Source organism: Podarcis vaucheri (genome assembly GCF_965113315.1).
Source record: "Podarcis vaucheri genome assembly, chromosome: 9".
NCBI lineage: Eukaryota > Metazoa > Chordata > Lepidosauria > Squamata > Lacertidae > Podarcis > Podarcis vaucheri.
Window position 1 is genome coordinate 1,051,537 of NC_138767.1, and position 23,859 is coordinate 1,075,395.

At 52.9% G+C, this 23,859-nt stretch overlaps 1 protein-coding gene across 2 annotated transcripts in view; it reads left to right on the forward strand.

Annotated features, from left to right (window-relative positions):
- The window catches only part of SFXN5 (sideroflexin 5), a 104,302-nt gene that overhangs the window by 78,103 nt on the left and 2,340 nt on the right, over positions 1 to 23,859 (forward strand). For both annotated transcript variants that reach the window (XM_082236634.1, XM_082236635.1), the window contains one exon: positions 4,242 to 4,359. In XM_082236634.1, the coding sequence (XP_082092760.1) occupies positions 4,242 to 4,359 (118 nt within the window). The remainder of the gene's footprint in view (positions 1 to 4,241; positions 4,360 to 23,859) is intronic.

Here is a 23,859-nt window from a genome sequence, read left to right on the forward strand (position 1 = left end):
TCGGCGCTCTCCGCTTATGGCGACGCGGCTTCACTCCGCAGGCTGGGTGACGACTCTCAGCACCGTGCTCACTCCCGATGCCGCTCCGTAGCCTTTAAAAAGGCTCTTTCGCAGCACCGGGGGGCGCAAAGGTGCCCACCGAATCTCCTTGTTCTCAGGCTTCAGCGCCTGAGATTTTAGGGGTCCCCCGCTCGCCGTAGCGGGAAAGACCCAAACTTGCGGAGCAGTCCTTCTCCGGAGCTCGGAGGTAGGACCGCCATTAAGCGCTGGCACCAACCGGAAGTCCCCAGAGCATCCCTCTCCTCCATGAATACTCCCTCTTGAATCTGCATGATTCCCCCACCCAGGAACCACCACCGAGTCGAAGCTCCTGTTTCATGCGTGGTCAAAGTCACAGGTCTGCCAGCACTGTCATTGCTCCAAAGATCCCTGTGGATCTTGGTGGTTTTTAAATGACATGCCAACAAAACAACAAATCACACTGTGCCTCTGTGAACACAGAGGTGGCCTGTGATTTGATTACAGTTTTCAGGGGAATCCACTGCCACAATCGGGATCTTTAAGGATCCATGTGGTTGTGCCATGGGGTGAGCTATGTGTGTGCCAAACTCTGTTATTTTTACTGACCCTAGTGACCAATGAAAACTTTAACTTTAGTGGTAGTCTTTGGGGATCCCATATAAAAACCATGCACATTCAAGAGGACCAGTTGTTGTGTTTTTTAACTGGATCTGACTTCTGACTTCTTGTCACGTTGTAGCTTGCTGCTTCCCTATGGCAGCCATATTTGTGGCAGTGCCCACAACACTTTTCAAAGTCTCAGATATGCCCACAGGCTCAAAAAATCAAAAAGGGGAAACGGAGATGTTGGGCAAACCTTGGGGACAAGGTGGCCACACTGGGATCTCCTCCTCCTCCTCCTCCTCCTCCGCTACCAGATATAGGCAGAGTCTCAAAGGAGGCTGATCTTGTCCATTTGCCATCCTGGATGCTGCTGCCTTTGCAGTTCTGCAGCTTCTCCTGTATTTCCACCAGAGAAATGGTGGCACCCAGATCTGTGCTCTGCATCCAAGCTGCCGGACTTTTCCTAACTCTTAAAGCATCTGATTCACTGGGGGTGCCTCTGCTAACAAGGCAGCGGCCGCATCCCAGAGGCAACAAGTGTGGGGAGGCTGTTCCCCCGAAGGACGCAGCCTTGCTCCGGTTCCCCTCTGGGGCGGCCGTTTGGGGCTTGCTGCAGCCGGGAGAGCCGAGATCTGGAGGCCGGGAGCGGGCGGCCCTGGCGGTTAATTGTGAGTCATTTAGGCTGAACTTTACAAATGGTAGGATCTGAGTTCCCAATTAAGACATTGCACTTCATGTGTTAATTAAGGCTTTTTCTTTAAATCAGGCCACAACTCCTCTTAATTAGGAGGCTATAGCCATTGTAATTTGAACTGGTCTGAGTTTAAAAACACCCATGGCGGAAGTCGCACCTGGGAGCCGCAGCCAGCGAACACTCTAAATTGGTTTCGTTCCCTGGCGGTGATTATGAGAAGCCCAGCAGGGCCGTAATTAGAAGGGTGCAGCCTCTGGAGGGGGGGCAGGAGGGGGCTGAGCGAGGAGCGGGCGCTGCCATGGCTCCCAGAGAGGTGGCACGGGCCAGTTTCTCAGCACCAGAGCCTGCTTTGAGCACATGGAAAGTGCTTCTTCAGGCTTTGAGCCCAAGGAAGTCCTGCTTTGCACAGCACATGAACTATGGAACTCGCTGCCGCAGGAAGCAGTGGTGGCTTCAGAAGAGGAATAGGCAAATTCCTGGAGGAGAGGGCCATCGATGGCTACCAGCCACAGTGGCCATGCTCTGCTTCCACAGTCGGAGGACGCCATACTTCTGATTATCAGGGAGAGGGCTCTTGTGTTCAAATCCTGGCTGCAGATTTCCCACAGCCACTGTGGGAACAGGATGCTGGCCTAGAGGGGCTGCTGGCCTGATCCTGCTAGCTCTCCTTAGGTTCTTTAAGCACCAGCTCTGGCGCATTGTGGAGGCCCAGATCCACAGCTGTCTCTGGTGCTGCTTGGGGAGCTGGTACTCTTAGCAATGCTTGACCCTATCATAGAGCCCGTGTGACCTAGTGGCTAGAGTGTTAGACTAGGACCTGGAAGAGACTTGGAAGGTTCAAACCCTCCCTCGGCCATGAAGCACGGCCTTGGACCAGTCGCTGCCTCTCAGCCTGACCAGCCTCCTCATATAACCTCACAAAACTATGAAGGCCAAGGTCATCCATGACAAGACCCAACAGCTGGGGCTTTGTCAGGTTCAAGGTTGTTGTGGGGGTTAAATGGGGAGGAGGAGAACCATGTACGTAATTTTGAGCTCCCTGGAGAAAAGCTGGTCTATAGATTGGGGGCGGGGGGACATACGTTAGCTAACTTAACGAACAGGGAGGGCCAGGGGATGGGCAAATTCTAAATGTGCAACAGGAACAGAGGGGTTGACTCTAGCCCGCTTGGTGCCATTCACACAGCCACATTGATTCTCTTTTCAAAGCACAGGCAAACTGTGGATGCAAGTTGGGTTTAGCTAGCCACCAGGAGATGGCAGGTTGGGCTGCAAAGCAGAGACGCTGTCACAGGGATCTCTTCGGCAGGTGCCACACTCTGCCTGCCCAGCCCCACATGCTGTCACAGACTGGCTGGGCAAAGAGGAGTGGTGGAAGGCGCACCAGCCGGGGAACACCCATGGGAACTCCCGGAGGAAGACAACTCAGTGTCAGCATCGCCCTTGAGCCAGTGCCACTAACTGGACTCATCCACTTCAACCCCGACTGGGCTAGGCGAGCTGGGTAGCCCTTCCAGAGACCACCTTCTGCACAGGAACAGTTCAAAGTGCTGTGGACTCACAGCTTAGAGTTGTGAGCACCGGATTCACTCCAACAAGAAGACCGCCGTCGCACAGCAGAATATAGCAGAGTACAGCAGAGCATAAACGACTCGGAGAGCAGCTCTGTAGAATATCTTCTTTATTCTATAACTACAACTATAATACACAACTATATACAGAGCTAAATAGGTCTAAGCATAAATGAATGCTGAACTGCACTGAGTGTCTGCAGCTGCTCTTAGCAGCAACCTTATCTCTACACACGATCTCTAACACTCAGTCTCTCTCTCTCTCTCTCCAATACTGACTGATTGACTCTTTGATGTGGTGCTGGAGCAGAATAAGTAGAGAGCAGAACACTGCTCTCTGGAAAATCACCAGACTCATCAGGAGATTCTTGGATATGGGAGGGGTGAAATCTCCTCACTCAGAGCCAGGGGACTGGTGGTGGGAAACAGAGGAGAGGTCAGAGGGAGAAGATAAGGAGGAGGTGCTGGATGCTGAAGGGGCAACAGGGTTTAGTGAGAAGGAAGAGCCCGTGACAGGGAGCGTTTCAGACGCCGAGGCTGAAGCAGAGGAGCAGAGTCCAGAGACTGCTGTAGAATCCAAGGAGTCTCTCTCTCTGGCTGTGACAAGCTCCCATCTCCTCTGGTCTCCAAGAACTCACAGGGTAATGAGAAGAGCAGAACAGAGACCAGAGGTGCGCAGGCACAGTTTGAGACGCTTGGGAAACACCCAGGAGAGGAGGAGCCCTAGAGAGGGTGGAAGACAGGGACCTTCAGTCCCAGCAACTGCTCCCTAGGGGCAAGACCTGCTGGAAAGCACGCTGAGACCACTAGGCTGAGTTGTCTGTTTGGTTTCTTGAATCAAGAGTTAACTTCACTGACAGCGGAGATCTGCTTCCTTTCTTGCTGACCTGCATCTGACTCCAGCTCCGCATGGCCGTGGGGCCAGCTGACATGCCCTTCAGTGGCCCAGGGAGCTGGGGAGGAGGAATTGTGGGGAGAAAGGTGCGCAGAGTCCCGGGAGACACGCAGTGGGAAGAAAGCCTGCCAGTGGCCTCCAGCCACGAGGGCATCAGGTGTGGGCTTGGGGGTCATCTGGCTGGCCAGCTTGAGAACAGGGTGTTGGACCCCACCTTTGGCTCTAACCACCTGCAGCTGCAAGGCTCTCCCGGCACCCTCATGTTCAGTCCATGCCTCTCTCCGCACCAACAAGCCCTCGCAATGTATACCTGAGATTCTGTGCAGCTGCGTCGATCCCACTTTGCAGGCAGGTGTTGCTGACTCGATGCAGCGGAGGCGGCGGTGGTTGGGGGGGGCGAGGAGGGGTCTCCCTGCTGCGTTTGCTGGTCTCACGACAACAGCCCTCCTTCTTGCAGAACGGCTCTCCTGCGGTCGCGGCCCCGGATGGCCCTCCCCGTGCAGAGCCTTGTGTGCCTTGCTGCCTTTGGCCTGGCGCTGCCCCTGGCCATCAGCCTCTTCCCGCAGATGTCTGAGGTCAGTGTCACAAGCGCCTCCCTCCTCGCGACGGACGGGTGGGTGGAAGGGAGCAGGCTGGGGTGGAAGGACTGTGCTCTGTGGAGGCACTCTGCATGTGCTCTGGGGACCTTGTGCTTTCTGATTATTTTGTGTCCTGGATCCATTGCCCTCTGCCAAGGGTCTGTTTCAGGGGTTGACAGCACAACAGCCGTGGGCCCTTGAGGTTTTCCCTGCACCCAGGAAACCTCTGAGTGCCCCCGCTCCCTGCCCCCTTGGCCATAAGTTGCTGAGGGCGGCTACCTTTTCCCTCTCTTGACAAACACAAAGAGCTGAAGGAGGACACTCCTTTCCCTCTTCCCCTTTCAGCTCTTTGTGCTTTTCAAAGTTCAGATTAATACTGCTGGATCTGACATTTTCCCAGATCTTTTGGAAAATCCAGCTTGGTGTGTGTGTGTGCACTTTCTGTCCCTCTGTGTGTAGGGGTGATTTGGGGCAAGGGGGAGAGAAATGACCAGAGTGGGGGGCACCATTGGCTCCCACCCCAAAATCCAAATGTGCCCACGGGCCTTAGAAGGTTGGTGGCCTTGGACTGTTGGGTGCCTAAGGTGTGGCAAGCATTTCTCGCTCTCTCTTCCTCTCCTGCCACAGTCCCACTGCCTCTCTGCACCTGTGTGATGTGGGTGTCTCGTGGGTCCCATCCCAGACTCAAACTTTGCTTATGGGTGATCAAAACAAGCAGAGGGAGGGGGGCACAGAAGCGGTGCCTGCCACCCCAGCGACAGCTTTGAGACATGCTTCTCCTAAATGCCATTATTTGGGGAGACCCCCTGCCCTCTTTTAACCAGGAGCATCATGTTAGTTGACCGTTGGGTTTTAGAGGGTTACCGAAAGGACCTGCGCGAAACACTCGGAAGACCCAGTCAGTGATGTGGGAATGCTGAGGATGATGGTGGCGATTTCCTCTGTTTGCAAGGTGCAGACTGAATGTAGGAGAGGCTGTGGGAAGGAGCCTTGCCGAAAAACATGGCAGAAGGTGTCTCCTTGCCTATCCCTGAAGTGTGGCGCAGGCCCTCCCTCACCATTGCAGGACCCAGCCTCCAATGCACAGCAGGCACAAGCTGTGGCTGGGTCTTGGGCGTGCTGGAAAGAAGAAAGTATCTAGAAAGGCAGTGGGGAAGGAATCAGGCCCGATGCTGCTCCCCACAGGGCGTGTGTCCTTCAACCCCAACTCCATCCCCACCAAGATCTCCACAGGAGGGGTCAGGGCTGCTCTCTCCCACCTCTCTTTGCGAGTCCTTCATGGGTTGCTTCTCCGGTAATGACTGGGGTCATTTCTGGTCACTTTGCCTACCTGGTGGTTCAGGTGATCCATTGCAGCCCCCCCTCCACTGTCCTGCCTGGGGGGCCCCAGTCGCACCGGCTTCTGTGCTGCTGCATCAGTGAGGACCATCTTGAGAGAAGAATGTTCCACGGAAGGGGTCCATGCTGGTTGGCGAGGCCACCTAGAAGGCTGAAGGCAGACATGAAGGTCTTTTTGGTGATGGCTCCTTCAGAGTCAAGGCTTGGTGTGACTGTGACCCTACCAGAACAACAATATTTGTTTTTGGTTTCTATGGAAGCCGCCCAGAGTGGCTGGGGAGGCCCAGCCAGATGGGCGGGGTATAAATAATGAATTATTGTTATTATTATTATTATTATTATTAGCTGTATTTGATTTACATGGTTGGTTTTAGGGTTCTTGCGTTGAATAGCTCTCATCTGTTGCTTTTGGTCCCCCTGGGGACCTTTGGGCGGATGGGCAGAATGCAGATTTAATCAAACATAAATGGTGATGATGATGACGATAATTCTAAAAAAATGAAAGGGGGAGTTGAGACCGTGAGCCCAGAGTGTGTGCCAGTAGGGCAGACGGGAGAGAGGTTGTTCAGAAGAACCACCTGGCAGGTGCGGGTACCAGGTGTGACTAACCAGGTGCCCCCAGGGGAAACCAGCAAGCAAGACCTGAGCAGGACTCTCCCCTCCCGCAGTTTTGTTGCCTCCAGCCATGGAGCAGAGCCATCCTGGCTAGTGGTCATTGTGGCCTGTAGCCACACATCGCCTTGTCCTCCGTGCAGTTCCCCAGTCGTCTTTGGAAGCCATCCAAGCTGGCGGCTGCGAAAGGATTCTCACGTACTGCTAGGACCCCTGCCTTTGGGGGCCAAGGCTTGGAGGCTTCACATTCTGGAGCAGAGTCCTGAGCCCCAGCTGAAAGAGCCCTTTCACCTTGACTGCCAGGCTCGTGTCAGACTCTGGTCTGAAGAGGGAGGCCTTGAGGGATGGCGTGAGGCTCTGGAAAGGCTGAGAGCCTCTCTCCTCCTCCTCCTCCCCCTGGTTTGGATGGGAGACAAGCTGTCTCTGCGGATGGGGTTTGCTCCCAGCTGAAATTCTGTTCCCTGCACAGGCTTCCTTCTGGATCTCCAGGCCAGGAGGGGGGAGGGAGGGAGGGAGGGAGGGGGGAATAGCTCCCTCTTCCCCAATCTGTTGGAGCCGCCATCTTGCTGGCAGGGCGCCATTGGAAAAGCAAAAGGTTAATGAGCTAATAATTTGCGGCAGTGGGGGTGGGATTGCAGCAGTGGCAGCAGCCGCAGCGGCAGGGAGAGAGGATGACAGTGAACCAGCAATTACTAATTAGATGCAGTTTAACAGGAGGAGCAAGTGACATCTCCTCTTCACCAACTGTCAATAATTAGCGGATCTGGTGAGGCTGAAATGTGTCCACAGTTAAAAGGCTGCTTTTTAATGGAAGGGAGGGGGAAGGGACTCGATAAAAAGAGCCGCAGGGAGGTCACTGCCATGGTCCCGGGAAAGATCTCCCAATCAGGCAGGGGGACAAGGATCCTCTGGGAGCTGCCGCTGTCTGGGGCGGGTGGCAGAGATGGCCCCCATGGGAGAGGAAGCCGGGGAGGGGGGCATTGGTTAAACTATGGAACTCTTTCCTGCAGGAGGCAGTAGCGGCCACCAATGGATGGCTTGAAAGGCAGATGAGACCCATTGATGGAGGAGGAGAGGGCTATGGATGTCTACTAGCTATGTCTGGAGCAGCGATGCTTCTGCAAGCCGGTTGCTGGAATCGCCAGGAGGGGAGAGGGTTCTTGGGCTGGGATCTCGCTTGCTGGTTTCCCATGGGGGCATTGGCTGGCCACTGTGAGGCCAGACTAGATGGGCCATTGGCCAAAAACATGAAAGCATTAGCAGGATTGCAATAACACTTGTGATGTAGAAATAATAATAATAATAACAATAATAACATTATTTATTTATTTATTTATTTATTTATTTATTTATACCCTGCCCATCTGTCTGGGTTTCCCCAGCCACACTGGGCGGCTTCCAACAGAACACTAAAATACAATAATCTATTAAACATTAAATGGAGAGACTTGGATGATGAGATAATATGCAGTTGAAAAAGTTGACATCAGGACCCATGGATGGAGGGGAAGGTGGGAAGTCTAGGGATTCGGAGAAATCTCTAAATATGGATATGTCTTTGGTAATGTTATAATTCCACACTTGTGAAATCAAATAAAAACTATTTCACAGATGGGCCATTGGCCGGATCCAGCAGCCTCTGCTGACATTCACACCTTGGCCAGGCGTGGATCTGTGGCTCAGGCCTCGCTTGAATGAACTGGAGCTGCACAAGGGCAGAGTAGGCATTTCCTCAAGGACCCTGTTTTCTCCTCTCCACAGCCCTGCAAGGGAGATTGTGTTGAGAGACAGACGGCCGGCTCAAGGCCACGCAGTGAGCTTTATGGCTGAGCCAAGACTGGAACCTGCCTTTCCCCAGTCCTAGTCCAGCACTCCCACCGCTGAACTGCACTGCCTCTCTTCTGCTGGTGGCGGCGCTCTTGTGCAGCTTCAGTTCACTTCCATTGTGCAGGGAGCAGTGACCAGGGTGAATCCTTGCGCGTGGGTGTGTGGATGAGGACTGTACTCTGTGGTGGAGAATCGGCTTTGCATGTGGAAGTTCCCTGGTTCCATCCCCAATGGCAGCATCTCCAGATAGGCCTGGGAATGAGACTTCTTCCTGGAAACCCTGGAGAGCCACTGCTGCTGGTCAGAGTGAGCAGTACTGAGCTGGGGGGGGGGGCAATGGTCTATAGACCGCAAAGGTTATTTATCCACAACAGGCATCTATCCACCGGTAGGTGGGTAGCTCAATCAGAGCATGAGACTCTTAATCTCAGGGTCATGGATTCGAAATCCATGCAGGGCAAAAGATGCTTGCAATACAGGGGGTTGGACTAGATGACCGTTGGGGTCCTTTCCAATTCTACAATTCTATACTATGACAAACCTAGACAGCATCTTAAAAAGCAGAGACATCACCTTGTCCATATAGTTTTCATCAGTAGTGATGTATGGAAGTGAGAGCTGGACCATCAAGAAGGCTGATCACCGAAGAATGGATGCTTTTGAGTTCTGGTGCTGGAGGAGACTCTTGAGAGTCCCATGGACTGCAAGAAGATCAAACCTATCCATTTTTAAGGAAATCAGCCCTGAGTGCTCACTGGAAGGACAGATCCTGAAGCTGCGGCTCCAAGACTTTGGCCACCTCATGAGAAGAGAAGACTCCCTGGAAAAGACCCTGATGTTGGGAAAGAAGGAGGGCACAAGGAGAAGGGGACGACAGAGGCTGAGATGGTGGGACAGTGTTCTCGAAGCTACCAGCATGAGGGAGGCAGTGGAAGACAGGAGGGCCTGGCATGCTCTGGTTCATGGGGTCACGAAGAGGCGGAAACGACTAAACAACAACAACAAAAATATTTGTGTAGCCGAAGCAATGAAAAACAAAATACATAGAACAGAATAAAATGCATTACACAGTTAAAATAATTATTAAAATCAAGCATTCTGTCAGATTAACTTTTCACCCAACAAGCCTTCCTTCTTAAAAGTGCCTCTCTGAAGGCAAAACAACCCACTCTTCCAGAAGTGTTGGGGAAACCTCTCCCCTGATGAAAAGTTGGAGTCCCACTCGATCTCCCAGCTGGGGGATTTAACTCTTTGAGCAAGGTTGCTCTTAAGTCCTTGTAGATTGGACAAACCAGTAAGTTGTGGGGTGAATCTTCAGGCACTTTGCCTCCTCCCCATGGGCAAACTCTCTTCATAAGGGACCTGGTGATGGAGTCCTTCAAGTGTGGCCGAGTGCGTGGACTGGAGCTGCAGCGTTGCCAAGGCTTTTCTCATTTGACCTGTGTGGTGTTGGCCGTACAGTGGGGGCCGAGGGGTCTGAATGAGTAGGTTGGCATACCAAGGGGCACATTGGAGGCAGAAGTGTGATCGGCACAAAAGCCATGTTTTAAAATATGAGAGTTCATGTGGCCGGATGCCAAATCAAAGTCTGTCAAGCTCAGTGTCAAAAACTGGGTTCTCTAACTCCCGTGCTTCTTTCTGTTGCCAGTAGTCAAAGTCTGTCATGCCACAATTCCACAAGCCCAGCTAGAGTCCAGGCATTTTATTCTGCAGAGTTCTTACTCTGACTGTCATTTAGCAATGTGGGGGGGGGGGGGAGACTTGATAAACTCCCCTTAAAAATTCTTGGACATTTCAAGAGGACATGATCGCCTTTGGCTGTTTCTCATGTATTTGTGTGTGTATAGATACATCTTCGTTCTTTTTAATATTTTGCCACCACATTTCCGGTCTTGCCCCTGGGGCCATGAGGTCCAGAAACACTTTGGAAAGCGAAGACGTCTTGCTCTCGAAAGCCTCAGAAGAAGCCTCAGCCTCTGCCATGGCTCCTCAGGAGCCACGCTCTGCCTGCCCTGGAGTTCACTGGCCTTGTGCCCATTGCGACTCTGCTCTGCGCTTGAGAAGTCTGGAGTTGTTTCCGATGGTCCTCGAGGCAGCGCTGTAGCCGGTGCCCTTTGAGAAAAAAGAAAAATAGTGACCTTTCTTTATAAACTGACCTTCGCTACAACAACTCCCAGAGTGGCAAACAACTTAATCTAAGGAAAAACAAATACAACGAAACAATGGTTTGTGAATTCATCTGACAAAAGTCAGCAATAAGAGGAGAATTTGTGCTGGGGAGGAGGGCGGAGGAAGAAGAGCTACACAGTTCGGAGAAAAGGGAAGGGGGCAGGCAGCTGAGGACTCCAGGGGATTCAAAGTGTGAGAAGGAGATTCTGAATCAACATCAAGAAGAACTTCAGGATGGCAAGAGCTGTGCAACAGGGGAATGGGCAGCCCGTTGGAAGTTTCTTAGCAGAGGTTGGGTGGCCATCTGTCGAGGATTCTCTGGCTGTGATACCTGCATTTCAGGGGGTTGGACTAGATGACCATGGGCAGCCCCTTCCGGTTCTTACTATTCTGTGACTGAAGGCGCATCTAAAACCAAGAAACTGAAGTTGGCCCTGCTCAGGCTGAGAGTCACACAGTCCCATGAAAAAGGAAAAGTGATGCTCCCAACCCACAGCATCCTTTGATTCAAAGCATTTTTAAATCATGCTGTTCAGTTGAAAATAGGCTTCCGGGGTGGCGTAGAAATAGCACGAAGCCCCCACTCTCAAGCTGACAGGCTAAAAGGCATGGCACAAAAGGAAGCACGCCCAAGAGAGAGGAGGAAGAGAGCAAACTCCAGGCACGGGTTCTGAGTTACAGCATTCTTGCAGTGACCAGCTGGAAGGGAAAGAATGGGAGATGAGCCGCCAAGAATTTCCTCAGAGCTGATGGAGAGGCGCTGCCCTCTCCTCTCTCCCCCTCTCCTGCCGCCTGCTGGGATGCCTCTGCCAGAGAACAGGAGAACAATAAAAGAACAATGCTGCGAGACTCCCAGCCTTCTCAGCAAAGTCCAGCAGAACCACACAAGCCCAGCTTGGGCCAGCTAAGAAGCACATTCCAGCACCAGGCTCATTTCCCGGGGGGGGGGGGGAGCAGTGGCATAGCAGGGGGACGGGGGACACCGGGGCACAAAATTGTTAGGGGTGCAAATCTCAACACCCAGTGCAGCCTCAATACAGCTACGCCCTTCAGTCACTGAGCTTCATGGATAATGGCTTCTCCATGCAAACCAGAAAACTTAACGGCTCTTCTTTTCTTCCCTCTGTGGCTGCAACCTCTTGGGTGATGCAGATGCCATTAGGCAGTTGAATGCGCATGTGTCCTCCCTTTGTTTCCCCCTGTCCACCCCTTGTGTGTGGCCCCAGGCACTGGCAACCCATGCTACGCTCCTGGGGAAGAGGGCATCCTCATTGCCTTCTCCTGCCTTGTGCCAGCTGACTTGGGAGCATCCAGTGAGGGGTGTGGGGGGCTTTGGCTGCTCGTTGCTGCCGGGGTTGGGCCAGGCAGTTTCTCAGCCCACGCTTTGTGCCAGCCTCCTCCAACTGGGCGCCCCCCAAAGGCTTTGGGCTGCAACTCCTGCCAGCGTCAGCAGCACACAGACTTGCTGGCTGGGACTGATGGGAGGAGTGAACCAGCCCAGTCTTCTCGCCCCTCACCCTGCTGGCACGCCAGCCCTGTCTGCATCACAGGCAAAGCTCATGGGTCCAGCTGGGGACTTCGGATTTCCTCTGTCCTTCCCCTTGGCTTTGCCTTGACGCTCCCCTCGGCTCCCACCACCCCTTCGCCTAGCATCCAGAAGAATACCTTTGCTGCAAAGACCACCGGAGGGCAGGGATGTCTGCTGGAACAGGAACTGCCTCCCTCCATTGCTCCCTCTTCCTGGAGCAAGTGGGTTCCTGAAGTAGCTTTTGCCCTGGTCTTGGACACTTGAGAAACATCCACACTCCCTCTGTCTTGGACCCTGAAACTCTACTTGAGGGACATCTTTGGGAAAATAAAAGGCTCAGGAGTAATTGTTGTTCTTGTTGTTGTTTAGTCGTGTCCGCCTCTTCGTGACCCCATGGACCAGAGCACGCCAGGCACTCCTGTCTTCCTCTGCCTCCCACACTTTGGTCAAACTCATGTTGGCAGCCTCGAGAACACTGTCCCACCATCTCGTCCTCCGTCGTCCCCTTCTCCTTGTGCCCTCCATCTTTCCCAACATCAGGGTCTTTTCCAGGGAGTCTTCTCTTCTCATGAGGTGGCCAAAGTCTTGGAGCCTCAGCTTCAGGATCTGTCCTTCCAGTGAGCACTCAGGGCTGATTTCCTTCAGAATGGAGAGGTTGGATCTTCTTGCAGTCCATGGATCACTGCCTTGCTGTGGCGAAGGGGCTTGAATAACTCAGAGAAGCTATGAGCTATGCTGTGCAGGACCACCCAAGATGGACAGGTCATAGTGGAGCGTTTTGACCAAACGTGATCCACCTGGAGCAGGAACTGGCAAGCCAAGAAAACTCCATGGACAAAGACAACAGGCTCAGGAGTAAACCCTCCACAAATCCAGAGTGGAGTCCCTAAGGCAGTTGGATGGTGCCTCGTACGCCTCCTTTTGGCAACTCCTGCAGCCCAGCTGGTGCCCAACATCTTGCTCTGCTTTCCTTTGGACCCCATCAGCCAGGCCAAGAGGGGGGTCTTGTCGTCTGGGCAGCCCAGGACCTCCAGACACGCTGCCCCGGCTTGTGCCCCGAGGAGGTCACTTTGGTGCTGCTGACGCAGCGGTTTCCCTTCACCCCCAGAGGCACACTCCATTGCCTCTCGAGACAGCTGGATGCCCAGAAGAACAAGAAGAATATACATTTATGGACCCACTCTATTCTTGTTTTTCTTATTAAGTCAAAACTGTTTTTAATGTTGTATTTCAGAGTGTGACTTGCCATGAGGTCTCTTGTGCCCGGATCCTGCTTCTGGGTTTCCCACAAGAGGCATCTGCTTGGCCCCTGTGCAAACAGGATGATGGACTAGGTGGGCCAGGGGCCTCATCCAGCAGCAGTCTCCTCTGGCGTGACCTGCCTCTCTCCTTGGGCACCTCCCCTTTGCCTTTGCTTTATGCAGCCTGAAATTTTGTATTTTCGTGTTCTGTTGGAAGCTGCCCAGAGTGGCTGGGGAAACCCAGCCAGATGGGCGGGGTATAAATAATAAATTATTATATTATTATAATGTGCCATGGAGTCATAATCTTAAGGACTCTGCACATTAGCGGTGACCTGAGCCAACCCAACCAACCAATACCCCCCCCCTGGTCTCCCCAGGGACCTTCCTCGGACGAGTGCATTCTGCCAGCCTTGTGGCCACATCTCATAAGATTGTAGGGTTGGAAGGGACCCCCAAAGGTCATCTAGGGCAATCCCCTGCAATGCAGGAATCACATTCTCATTACAGCCCATCCCACGCCTGCCTGCAGCCATCCTGAGGAGCCCTGGCCAGCAGCAGCAGCCCCTCCTGAACCACAGAGGATGGTGTGGGGCCACAGAGGCCAGCTACCACCTGCGAAGCCCTGGGGCAGGGCAACCGTTGTAGCCCCCTGGGTTGCCAAAGGAACCGGAGTCGGGAGTGAAGGGGGTGAGGGAGGAACGAGAGCCCCCCTCCCAGCCTTGGAGACCCTGCAATGGCCTCCAGACTATGACTCTGCAAGGGAAGACTTCCCCCCCCCCCTCTCTCTCCCGGTGCCTCTGGACTCCTTGAGACGGGCCTTTGAAACAAGGCAAGCAGGTTCTGCAAGAGGCTCAGTCCAGGCCGAGCCCCCACCCCAAGCGCTCAGCCTGGTCCCAGGGTTGGCGTCCCTTCTGAAGCAGAGAGAGGCTCGTCCGGTGGGGAACTGGAGGCCAAAGGGGTCACGACAGGGGAGGGGGAACCCTCTTGTGTGGCTCAGGAGGGTTCGACAGCCGGATCTGAGCAGGATCCGGTTTCCTCCTCCTCCTGTTCTCTCAGCTCCTTGCTTCAAGTATGTAAACTATCTGCGTTGCAAGCCCCTGCTAACCAGCCCCTACCGCCCCCCAGGTGTGTGGGGTGCTGGTGGGCATCAAAACATTCCTCTTTAACAGAGCCTTCACTTCCTAGTGCCTCTAAGCCATTAAGAGTCCTACAAAAAACAAACAACCTTGTAGAGGCTTGAAAGCCTCTCTCAGGAGGGAGGCACTTTGGAGCAAGGGGTGGGTGTTTTATGCACCACCCGCCTTGCAGCTCCCTGCCCCGCTGAGAGAAAAAAGACCTAGTCATTGTCTTACTTCTCTGGGATCCATCTCAGACACTTGCTCTCTCCCACTGCTGTTGGCGGGTTGTGCCTCTGCCCATGTGCAGAGTGACGTCCCAAGGGCAGGGGCAATATCACCTCATCTGGTCTGGGCAGTCATCTCTGCTGCCGGGGGCTGTGCTTGGTCCCCGGCCCAGAGCAAAAGGCATAATGGAGCTCTGCACATGCTTTGTAAAAGGTAAAGGGACCCCTGACCAGTAGGTCCAGTTGTGGCCGACTCTGGGGTTGTGGCACTCATCTCGCTTTACTGGCCGAGGGAGCCGGCGTACAGCTTCCGGGTCATGTGGCCAGCATGACTAAGCCGCTTCAGGCGAACCAGAGCAGCGCACGGAAACGCCGTTTACCTTCCCGCCGGAGTGGTACCTATTTATCTACTTGCACTTTGATGTGCTTTCAAACTGCTAGGTTGGCAGGAGCAGGGACCGAGCAACGGGAGCTCACCCTGTTGTGGGGATTCGAACCGCCGACCTTCTGATCAGCAAGTCCTAGGCTCTGTGGTTTAACCCACAGCGCCACCTGCGTCCCTTGTGCACATGCTTTGACTGAGTAGCCAAAAAAAACCCTAATGCATTCTAGGCTGCATTGAAGAGGCATAGTTTGTCTAGATTAAGTCATGGCACCTCTCCTCTGCCTTGGTCAGACCACGTCTGGAGAGATGTGTCCCGTTCTGGGCACCCCAGTTTAAGAAGGATGTTGACAAGCTGGAAGGTGTGCAGAGGAGGGAGACCAAGAGGACGAAGGGTCTGGAGACCAGGCCTTAGGTGGAACGCTAGGAGGAGCTGGATATGTTTAGCCTGGAAAAGAGGAGATACGAGAACAAAGGCCAGATATCTAAAGAGCTGTCACGTGGAGGAGGGAGCAAGCTTGCTTTCTCCTGCTCCAGAGGGTAGGACTCAAACCAATGGGTTGAACTGATTACAAGAAGCGTGTTTCGGACTAAACATCCAGGAGAGCCGTCTGATGGTGAGACTTCTTCAACGGTGGAATGGACGCCCTCAGAAGGTGGTGGACTCTCCTTCGCTGGAGGCTTTTAAGCTGAGGTTGGGTGGCCGTCTGTCAGGGATGCTTCAGCTGAGATTCCTGCATTGCAGGGGGCTGGACTAGATGACCTTGGGGGGCCCCTTCCAACTCTAGAATTCTGTGTTTCTGTGCAGGGCTTTTCCCCCCAGCCAAAACTCACAAGAACTCCATTCCAGCCCCTCTCAGGCGGGCACCATTGCCATTCTAAGAGAACGTTCCGGCGCCTCTTTTTCCAGAAGAATAGCACTGGTTCTGTGGTTCCTGACAGCCAGAGCAATTAGGACCCTCCACAGACTGGGCCTCCATCTCGCTCCTCATCCGAGGCTCCGGGCTCCTCGACACGGCTTCCTGCCCAGTGTTGGAGCAGCAGGCTGGCTTGGCAAGCGAGCGGCGGTGGGGGAAGCAGGAGAAGTGGGGCTGACTACCAGGCAGCCCCATCTGCCGCTTCCCTCCCCAAGACCCGCTTGGGCCTGGCCTGCTCCTCCTCCTGTGTGGCTGCCTCTCCCTGTCTTGCCCACCCCCCCTGGGCCTGACCTGCCTGTCCTTCATGCACCCCGTAAGGCCTTGAAGCAGGAGTCGTTGCTTCTGGGCTCCGTGTGGGGCTGGCAGGGACCCTGGATGTAGTAGGAGCCCCCTAAGAGGCAGGGAGGGAGAAGCAGGGGTGGTAGGTAAGTCCCCTACAGGCAGCTTGCCACGGGGCTGCCATCACCTGGCCCCCAGGAAACTACAACTAATCCAGAATGCGGCAGCTAGACTGGTGACTGGGAGTGGCCGCTGGGACCACATAACACCGGTCCTGAGAGACCTACATTGGCTCCCAGTATGTTTCCGAGCACAATTCAAAGTGTTGGTGCTGACCTTTAAAGCCCTAAATGGCCTCGGTCCTGTATACCTGAAGGAGTGTCTCCACCCCCATCGTTCTGCCCGGACACTGAGGTCCAGCTCCGAGGGCCTTCTGGCGGTTCCCTCGCTGCGAGTATTGAGGTTACAGGGAGCCAGGCAGAGGGCCTTCTCAGTGGTGGCACCAGCCCTAGTGGAACACCCTCCCACCAGATGTCAAAGAGAAGAACAACTACCAGACTTTTAGAAGACATCTAAAGGCAGCCCTGTTTAGGGAAGCTTTTAATGTTTAACAGACTACTGTATTTTAATACTTTGTTGGAAGCCGCCCAGATTGGCTGCGGAAACCCAGCCAGATGGGCAGGGTATAAATAATAAATTATTATTATTATTATTATTATTATTATTATTATTATTATTCCTCTCTAGCAGCCACTCTTCGTTTATCTGATAGTTTGTTTTTTGCACCTGAGGTGCCCAAGGCAGCGTCCCTTTCCTCTTGTCCTGATGTAGTTGCCTCGGGGCAGGGACTCGGATTTTTGGTTTCTTGGCCTGTGTTCCTCTGCAAAAGGCCATGTATGCTGATGACAAATAGTCAGGATTTATTATTATTATTATTAAGGGAGGGAGGGAGAACAATTCGTTGAAATGGCATTGGCCAGTCATTCACCTGAGAATCTCTTTATTCACTGGCTTGTGAGAGTCTTGCTCCATCTCAGCCCCTGAGGGTTGAGGACTTGAACTAAGAAAGGCAGCTCCACCTTGGCTTCCATCATTCCCCTCCCAAGAGCTGTCCAGGTGTGTGGGGGGTGGGGGCTACTTGCCTTATTTCTGTTGCAGACGCGGTCGGTTGTGGCACTCGCTGCCACAGCAACCGGGGTGTGTGTGTGTGTGTGATGCTGATGCTGCAAAATGTGAGTGATGGAAGTTGCTATTCCTCCCCACTCTCTCTGCCCCTCCCCAACCTCCTGCATCCTTCAACACTTTGGGAGACAACCGCACTTTCTGAAAACACTGTTATTCATTTGTCTCCAAGGGAAGCTTCAGCTACGCTTGTGTAATTAGCCCTGTTAAACTGACATTCCTCCGTAAGGACGGAGGGAATACCTGCGTTCTGCTGGACGCCACAGAGGGGGCCTGGGATGGCCAAGAGAAGTGCATTTCTGATGGCAGCTGGGAAATTCTTATCTTGAAAGTCAGTAAAAATATATACAGTATTTTTAAAAGAGAAAGGAAATAGGAAGAATGGCGAGGAGCACAAGCCGATATCACTTCCTGGGAGCTGGGCCTCTGGTTTGTGGAGAGAGGCTGACGAAAACCATTCTTGTTTCACAGGAGCCTTCGATGCCCCAGGCCTTTATGGGAAAGGAGTTGTGCGTGGCTAGAGAGTTTGTTAGCGGTGCTCTGGCAAAGCAGATTACCTTTCGAGGGGAGGTTAGCAGTGCCATCCTGATTCAGTCTGTGCCTGCGGCGTGCAAATGAGTGTTACATCTGCTTGGTCCTGCTCTTAGCTGTCCGCTGAGCTGCAGTAAACATGCCTGGCTTAAGGTGTGTAAAGTAACCACAGTCTCGTACTTGGACAAGCCTTCGAATGTTTATTTTTTCTGGGCCAGAATATGGTGGGCACATTGGGGCACTGGCTCGTTTTGAGTGATTCGTTCCACTTGCCAAATCCTACAGAAGGGGAGATATTTATTCCTTTTGACCATCCTTACCTGTCCTCTGACTATTATGTGTTTTGATACTTTGAGCGAAACTCTTTGGAAAGGACCTTGAAGGGGTCTCTGGTCCAGTGTTTGCCATGCCATGAGCTTGGAATCCTCCGCTCCAGAGATGGGAAACATTTGAGAACCTAAGAAGAACTCTGCTGGATGAGGCCCATCTAGCCTGTTCTCACAGTGGCCAACAGATGCTGCAGTGATAAACCCATAAACAGGACCTGAACTCAACAGAAACGCTCAAATGCCATGATGGAAACGCTTGGTGCGACTTCGTGTATGGTTCTGGGCACTTCACTGCAAAAAGGATATTGTAGATCTGGAAAAGGTCCGGAAAAGGGCAACCGAAATGACTGAGGGAGTGGAGAAGCTCCCATGTGAGGAAAGGTATTTGGGCCTTTTTCATTTAGAGAAAAGGTGGGGAAGGAGAAGCATGATAGAGGTGTATTGAAAATCATGCGTGGTTTGGAGAAAGTGGACAAAGAAAAGGTTTTCTTCCTCTCTCATAGCACTAGAACTCGTGGACATTCAATGAGGCTGAATGTTGAAAGGTTCCAGACCGGGGTCAGCAAACTTTTTCAGCAGGGGGCCGGTCCACTGTCCCTCAGACCTTGTGGGGGGCCGGACTATATTTTGGAAAAAAATATATGAACGAATTCCTATGCCCCACAAATAAGCCAAGATGCATTAAAAATAAAAGCACACATTCTACTCATGTAAAAACACACTGATTCCCGGACTGTCGGCGGGTCAGATTGAGAAGGTGATTGGGCAGGATCCGATCCCCGGGCCTTAGTTTGCCTACCCATGTTCAAGACAGACAGAAGAAAGTCCTTCTTCACGCAGCGCAGAGTTAAACAGGGGTGTCCACCAACTTTGAGGCTTCGGAAGAGGATGAGGCAGAGTCATGGCGGATCAGGCCATCAGTGGCTACTAGTCGCAATGGCTAGTTTTCTCCCTCCTCTGTCAAGGTACCAGTGCTGTGGATCCCAAGGGAGGAGAGTTCTGCTCCTGCTCTCGGTCCTGCTTCCAGGCTTTACCTGGATACCTACTTTCCCTACATTCTTATCCAGAGCAGGACCAAGAGATACCTTTGCTCGGAAAACCCGCAATGGACGAGGTTCCACAAGCTGTTCTTTGAGCGATCCCAAGCTCTTCCTAAGTCAAGAGACACTGAGGTCCAGCGCCGAGGGCCTTCTGGCAGTTCCCTCCCTGTGAGAAGTGAGGTTACAGGGAACCAGGCAGAGGGCCTTCTCTGTGGTGGCGCCTGCCCTGTGGAACGCCCTCCCATCAAATGTCCCATCAAGGGTCAAGGCAATAAGCAACTACCTTACTTTTAAAAGACATCTGAAGGCAGGATCCTTCCCTGTTTAGGGAAGTTTTTAATGTTTAATGCTGTACTGTATTGTGTTTTTAATATTCAGTTGGGAGCCACCCAGAGTGGCTGGGGAAACCCAACCAGATGGGTGGGGTATAAATAATAATTTATTATTATTATTATTAATCTCAGGGTTGGGAGTTCAAGCCCCACGTTGGGCAAAAAGATTGCTGCATTGCAGCAGCTTGGGCTGGATGATCCTCACAGTCCCTTCCAACTCTGCAGTTCTGTGAAACCGCCCTTCTGGGGATTTGCAGAAGTCCTGTGCGCCCGGCCCCAGCTGGGCCTTGCTGATGTGCTGATCTGGTCCGGGTTCCTGAGGCCTTTGTTGTGCTGACACAGCCCCCGCCGCGCCCTTTGGAGAGGCTCTGCGTGGCTCAGGGCAGGCTCTCCGCTAAGCCCTTCAGCGCCTTCCTTTTAACACCTTGCACCTGTGGGACTTTCATGCTCAGCTGTGCAAACCGAGACAGGGGAAGCTCCCGCCATCCGTGCTGCGGAGGGAAAGTGGAGAGGCTGAAAGCTCCTCAGGAACGTCATTCATCCCTCCAAAATTCACTGCTTCGAAATGTCAAACACGGGGAGATGATCAAAGCCGAGGCAGGAAGAAATGAGGGGGCCCGTCCCCTCTGGAGCAGGTAATTGCCCTTTAAAGATCTCTGAGCCTGGCAGATGAGGAGGGGGGACCTCTCCGACTGGCCTCCTTTCCCATGGTGACCAGAAGGCCAGGTGTTGCAGGAGAGGGAGCAGGAGCATTGCTCCTCTCTTCCAGCATCCTGATCTCACAGTGCCCCGTCTGGGGAACCCGGAAGCAGGACTCAAGGACAAGAGCCACTCAGTTTCCAGCAACTGGTGCTCAGAAGCTTCGCTGCCTCCCCTTGTGGAGTCTCCCTCCCCGCTGTTGCTTCTGGACTCCGACAGCCCCAGACATCACAGAGTGCCAAGGCTGAAAGAGACCCCAAAGCCAGCTTGTCTAGACCGGCTGCTGTCAAGTCGGGCCCTTCCTGGACCACAAGTGTGGGTGACTCCCCACGCCCCACTTCCCCTGAACTTGGCTCTCTCCTTTGGGCCCCTGCAGCCAGAGCCACCCCTGTTGAATTGCCGCCCCCCTTCACTTGCTGGTCCCTTCTCCTTCAGAGAACCTGCCTGCCTACCTGCGCCTTTCTCCAAAGGTGGAGCATCAAGCCCAGGCACAAAGCGCCCGCTCTCTGCCTCTCTGGCCACCTTTGTGTGGGGTGTCCATGGCAAAGCAGCCACCCCAAACACAGCCTCTTTCTCCTCCTCCTCCTCCCGCAGCCTGCCCTGCTTGCCTCCACATCCCCAGAGGCCCCTGCTGGACCCCTGTGGAGATGGTGCCCGTCTGATGACACCGGCAGGTAGATGAACCCGCTTTCTGATGGGGCTTAAGGAGTCCAGAAGTCCGTGGACAAGCACTCCCACCATCCCTGGTCACCCTGGAGAGCTGCTGGTGGTCGGTGTGGACAATACCGGTCAAAGGGAGCCAGTTGGGTCTCTGCCTCTGCCTGCCACCCTGGCCCTGGACCCTCCTGCCCGTGGGTCTTTCCAGCCCGGATGCCAGGTCTCCGCCCTGGAGGCCCTGGGCAATGTCACAGAAGCCACTTGGCCTCTGAGCGTCTTCCTGGCAGCTTGAGAAGAAGCTGCACCTTCCAGCTGCCAGCAGAGGGGATCACGGCGGCGTCTGGAGCTGCCTCCTCGTTCCTCGTTCCTTGTACCTCTCAAGATCTTTCCATGTTCTGCTTTGTGTTCCAGTAAGAAATGAAATGGTGAAGTTGCTAATAATGGCTCCAAGAGAAAATATGCTACATCTGTTATGGATAGCAGTACAAAATTAGCTACTCACACCTCTGACACCCAAGATGTCTTCACTTAAAATACCCGTTGGCTTCCTTTACATAACTTGCTGATTATATTTAAAAGAAATACAATTTTGCAATTACTCTTCTTTCTGGTGCGCATCATTTTCTTTTTATGTTTATATATTTCTCCTTCATTAGTGCAGACTGAAGGGTGATTAGATCCCTTCAAACATTTTACAGAGGTTAAACGTTGATTAAGATTTAATTATTACTGTAAATAGCTTGGAATGACATATGGTGCAAAAACCTGACATATGTGCATTTGAATAAATGAAGTGCTATTTCCCAGGATGCACCGGGAACTGTTTAACAGCTTTGCTGAAGGGTTATGTTGCACCTCATGTTAAGACTGCTTGGATGTTATATTTTGTTGGGTTTCTGCAGCTGAAAGCTAAGAACAGTTTTTCCAGTTTTTAAAAACATTGAATATTTTAAATACCTAAATTGTTTTGCACAATTTTTTGCTAATTTGTCTAACTAGGTTAAACATTTTCAAAAGCATTTAGGTTCCTAGTATTGTGTCAGGCTCGGCGCCGGAGCCAAGATACAGGACTTCCGATGTATTAAATTGAACTTAAAAGCTGCATAAAATGTGTGGTTGCAAGATAAAAGTGCAAGCGAACCGTTTTTTGAGTGACGTGCTGCAGGACAGGAGGGTGAGATTCCGCCAGATAACAAGAGGTGTGTGGCGTTTTTATAGATCCTTGAGAAGCACTTGGAAAACAGAGAGAGAATAATTTGCAGAGATGGAGAGAGAAGGAGGGAGGGAGGGAGGGGCAGTGTGCTCAGAGCATGTTGGGGAAGAGACCCCTGCGATGTCTTCGCCCTGCTGTGGAGGCAGCATTGATGCAGTTTTTGAGAAATGTTCTCCAAGAAGTTCAAATGCGGGGCATTGTTTTCCTGGGTATTTTTGCAGACCACCTCCCAGCCAAACGGGAAGGAAAGGGATGCCCCCTCTTCACCTGGCTGCCACACCTGTGGGCATGGTCTCAAAGGGCCAAATTAGCAGATGCACTGCATCCCAGGCGCATTAAGAGCACTCTTGGAAGCCTGAGGCTCGGTTTGGGTACCACTTGGCCAAGAAGGCTGACAGACTGGAAAGGGGGATACGGAGAACCTGGGAGTGTCCAGCGCCCAGGGGTGGGGGGACAAATTTAAAAGTGGGGAGAGTGAGATGCACATATTATAAAAAAACCCAGATATTTCAATGCAAAGCACGGGGGGGGGGGTTCTCCCAATTTTCTTTCTCCACCTCCCAACAAAGAATGCTACTCTATCTGACTGGATGATTCATTGCTAATCTGCTCCGATGCTTTGACTTTCTTGTAATTTAATCCCGTGGTTTATCAACCTGCTCTCAGCTAAGAGGTTATACAGATCCCTCCACACCTTGTTTTTGGAGATTTTTTTTTATAAAAAAGTGGAATGCTGCCAGTTTTACCTACACTTGATCATCTCCTCTCTGCTCATCCTCCTCATCTGTTGTGCCCTTCCGATGCTCCATTGCTGGAGGGTCTCTGAGACAATTACCACTGTCCAAACCTCTCACGTCACCCCCCAAAACTCAGCCAAACCAAGACAGTGGTGTGTGCAGAGTGGCGTTTGGTGCCAGGCCAGGGGAAGGGGTCCTTTTGGCATCCAGGGAGGTGACAGAGGAGGCCCAGTCATGCGCAGCTGCCTCCTTGTGTTATTTGCTGAGGAGCTGCTGTCTTGCAAGGGGCTCTGCTATGATCCAGGTCTCGGGGAAAGCCTGCTGATAGTCCCAGATGGGAGGTTCAATTGGGCCATCTGCTCCTAGACAGTTGCTGGGTAATTAGTTTGCCTGCAACTGGCAGGGCCTTTTTCACTGCAGAGTCAATGAAGTCCAAGTTGTGCTTGCCTCTCGTGTTCCTGGCTTGAGGGTTGATGTGCCCACTTCTGGTCTCCTCCGCCAACCTTGGAGTGAGAGTTGTTGTTCCCTTGCTTGCCCTGAATTCGCCAAGGGGCTGAGGGTTGCTTGACATCCTGGCTTCCACGTGTCTCAAATGCCTGTCTCCATCTACTCATTTAAATGTTGGGCTGCCTGCGAGGGAAGCCTCAGAAGAGGAAGGCTCAGAGCCGGGGGTGGTGGTGCTGGGACATGGAGGACCGGCCAGAGGAGGAAGCAGGGCAGAATGGTTGGGTGCTGAACAAGCAGCAGGCTAGAGTGAGAGAGAGGAAGAAGAGGCAGAAAGCACTGCAGACGCAGGGCAGGCAGCTGAGAAGGAGGAGGTGGAGGTTGAAGCATCAACAGATTTACAGTTGCTGGGCAGCCCTACTGTACAGTGGTGCCTCGCAAGACGAAATTAATTCGTTCCGCAATTCTCTTCGTCTTGCGGTTTTTTCGTCTTGCGATGCACGGTTTCCCATAGGAATGCATTGAAAATCAATTAATGCGTTCCTAGGGAAACCGCCTTCAGACCAGGTCCGGGGACAGTCTGTCCCCGGACCTCTTCTGAAGGCTGGGGGGGGGACAAGGGCTTTTCTTCCCACCCCCAGCATTTTAAAAAACCCTGGGACAGCGGAGGACTTCTCCGCTGTCCGGGGGATCTT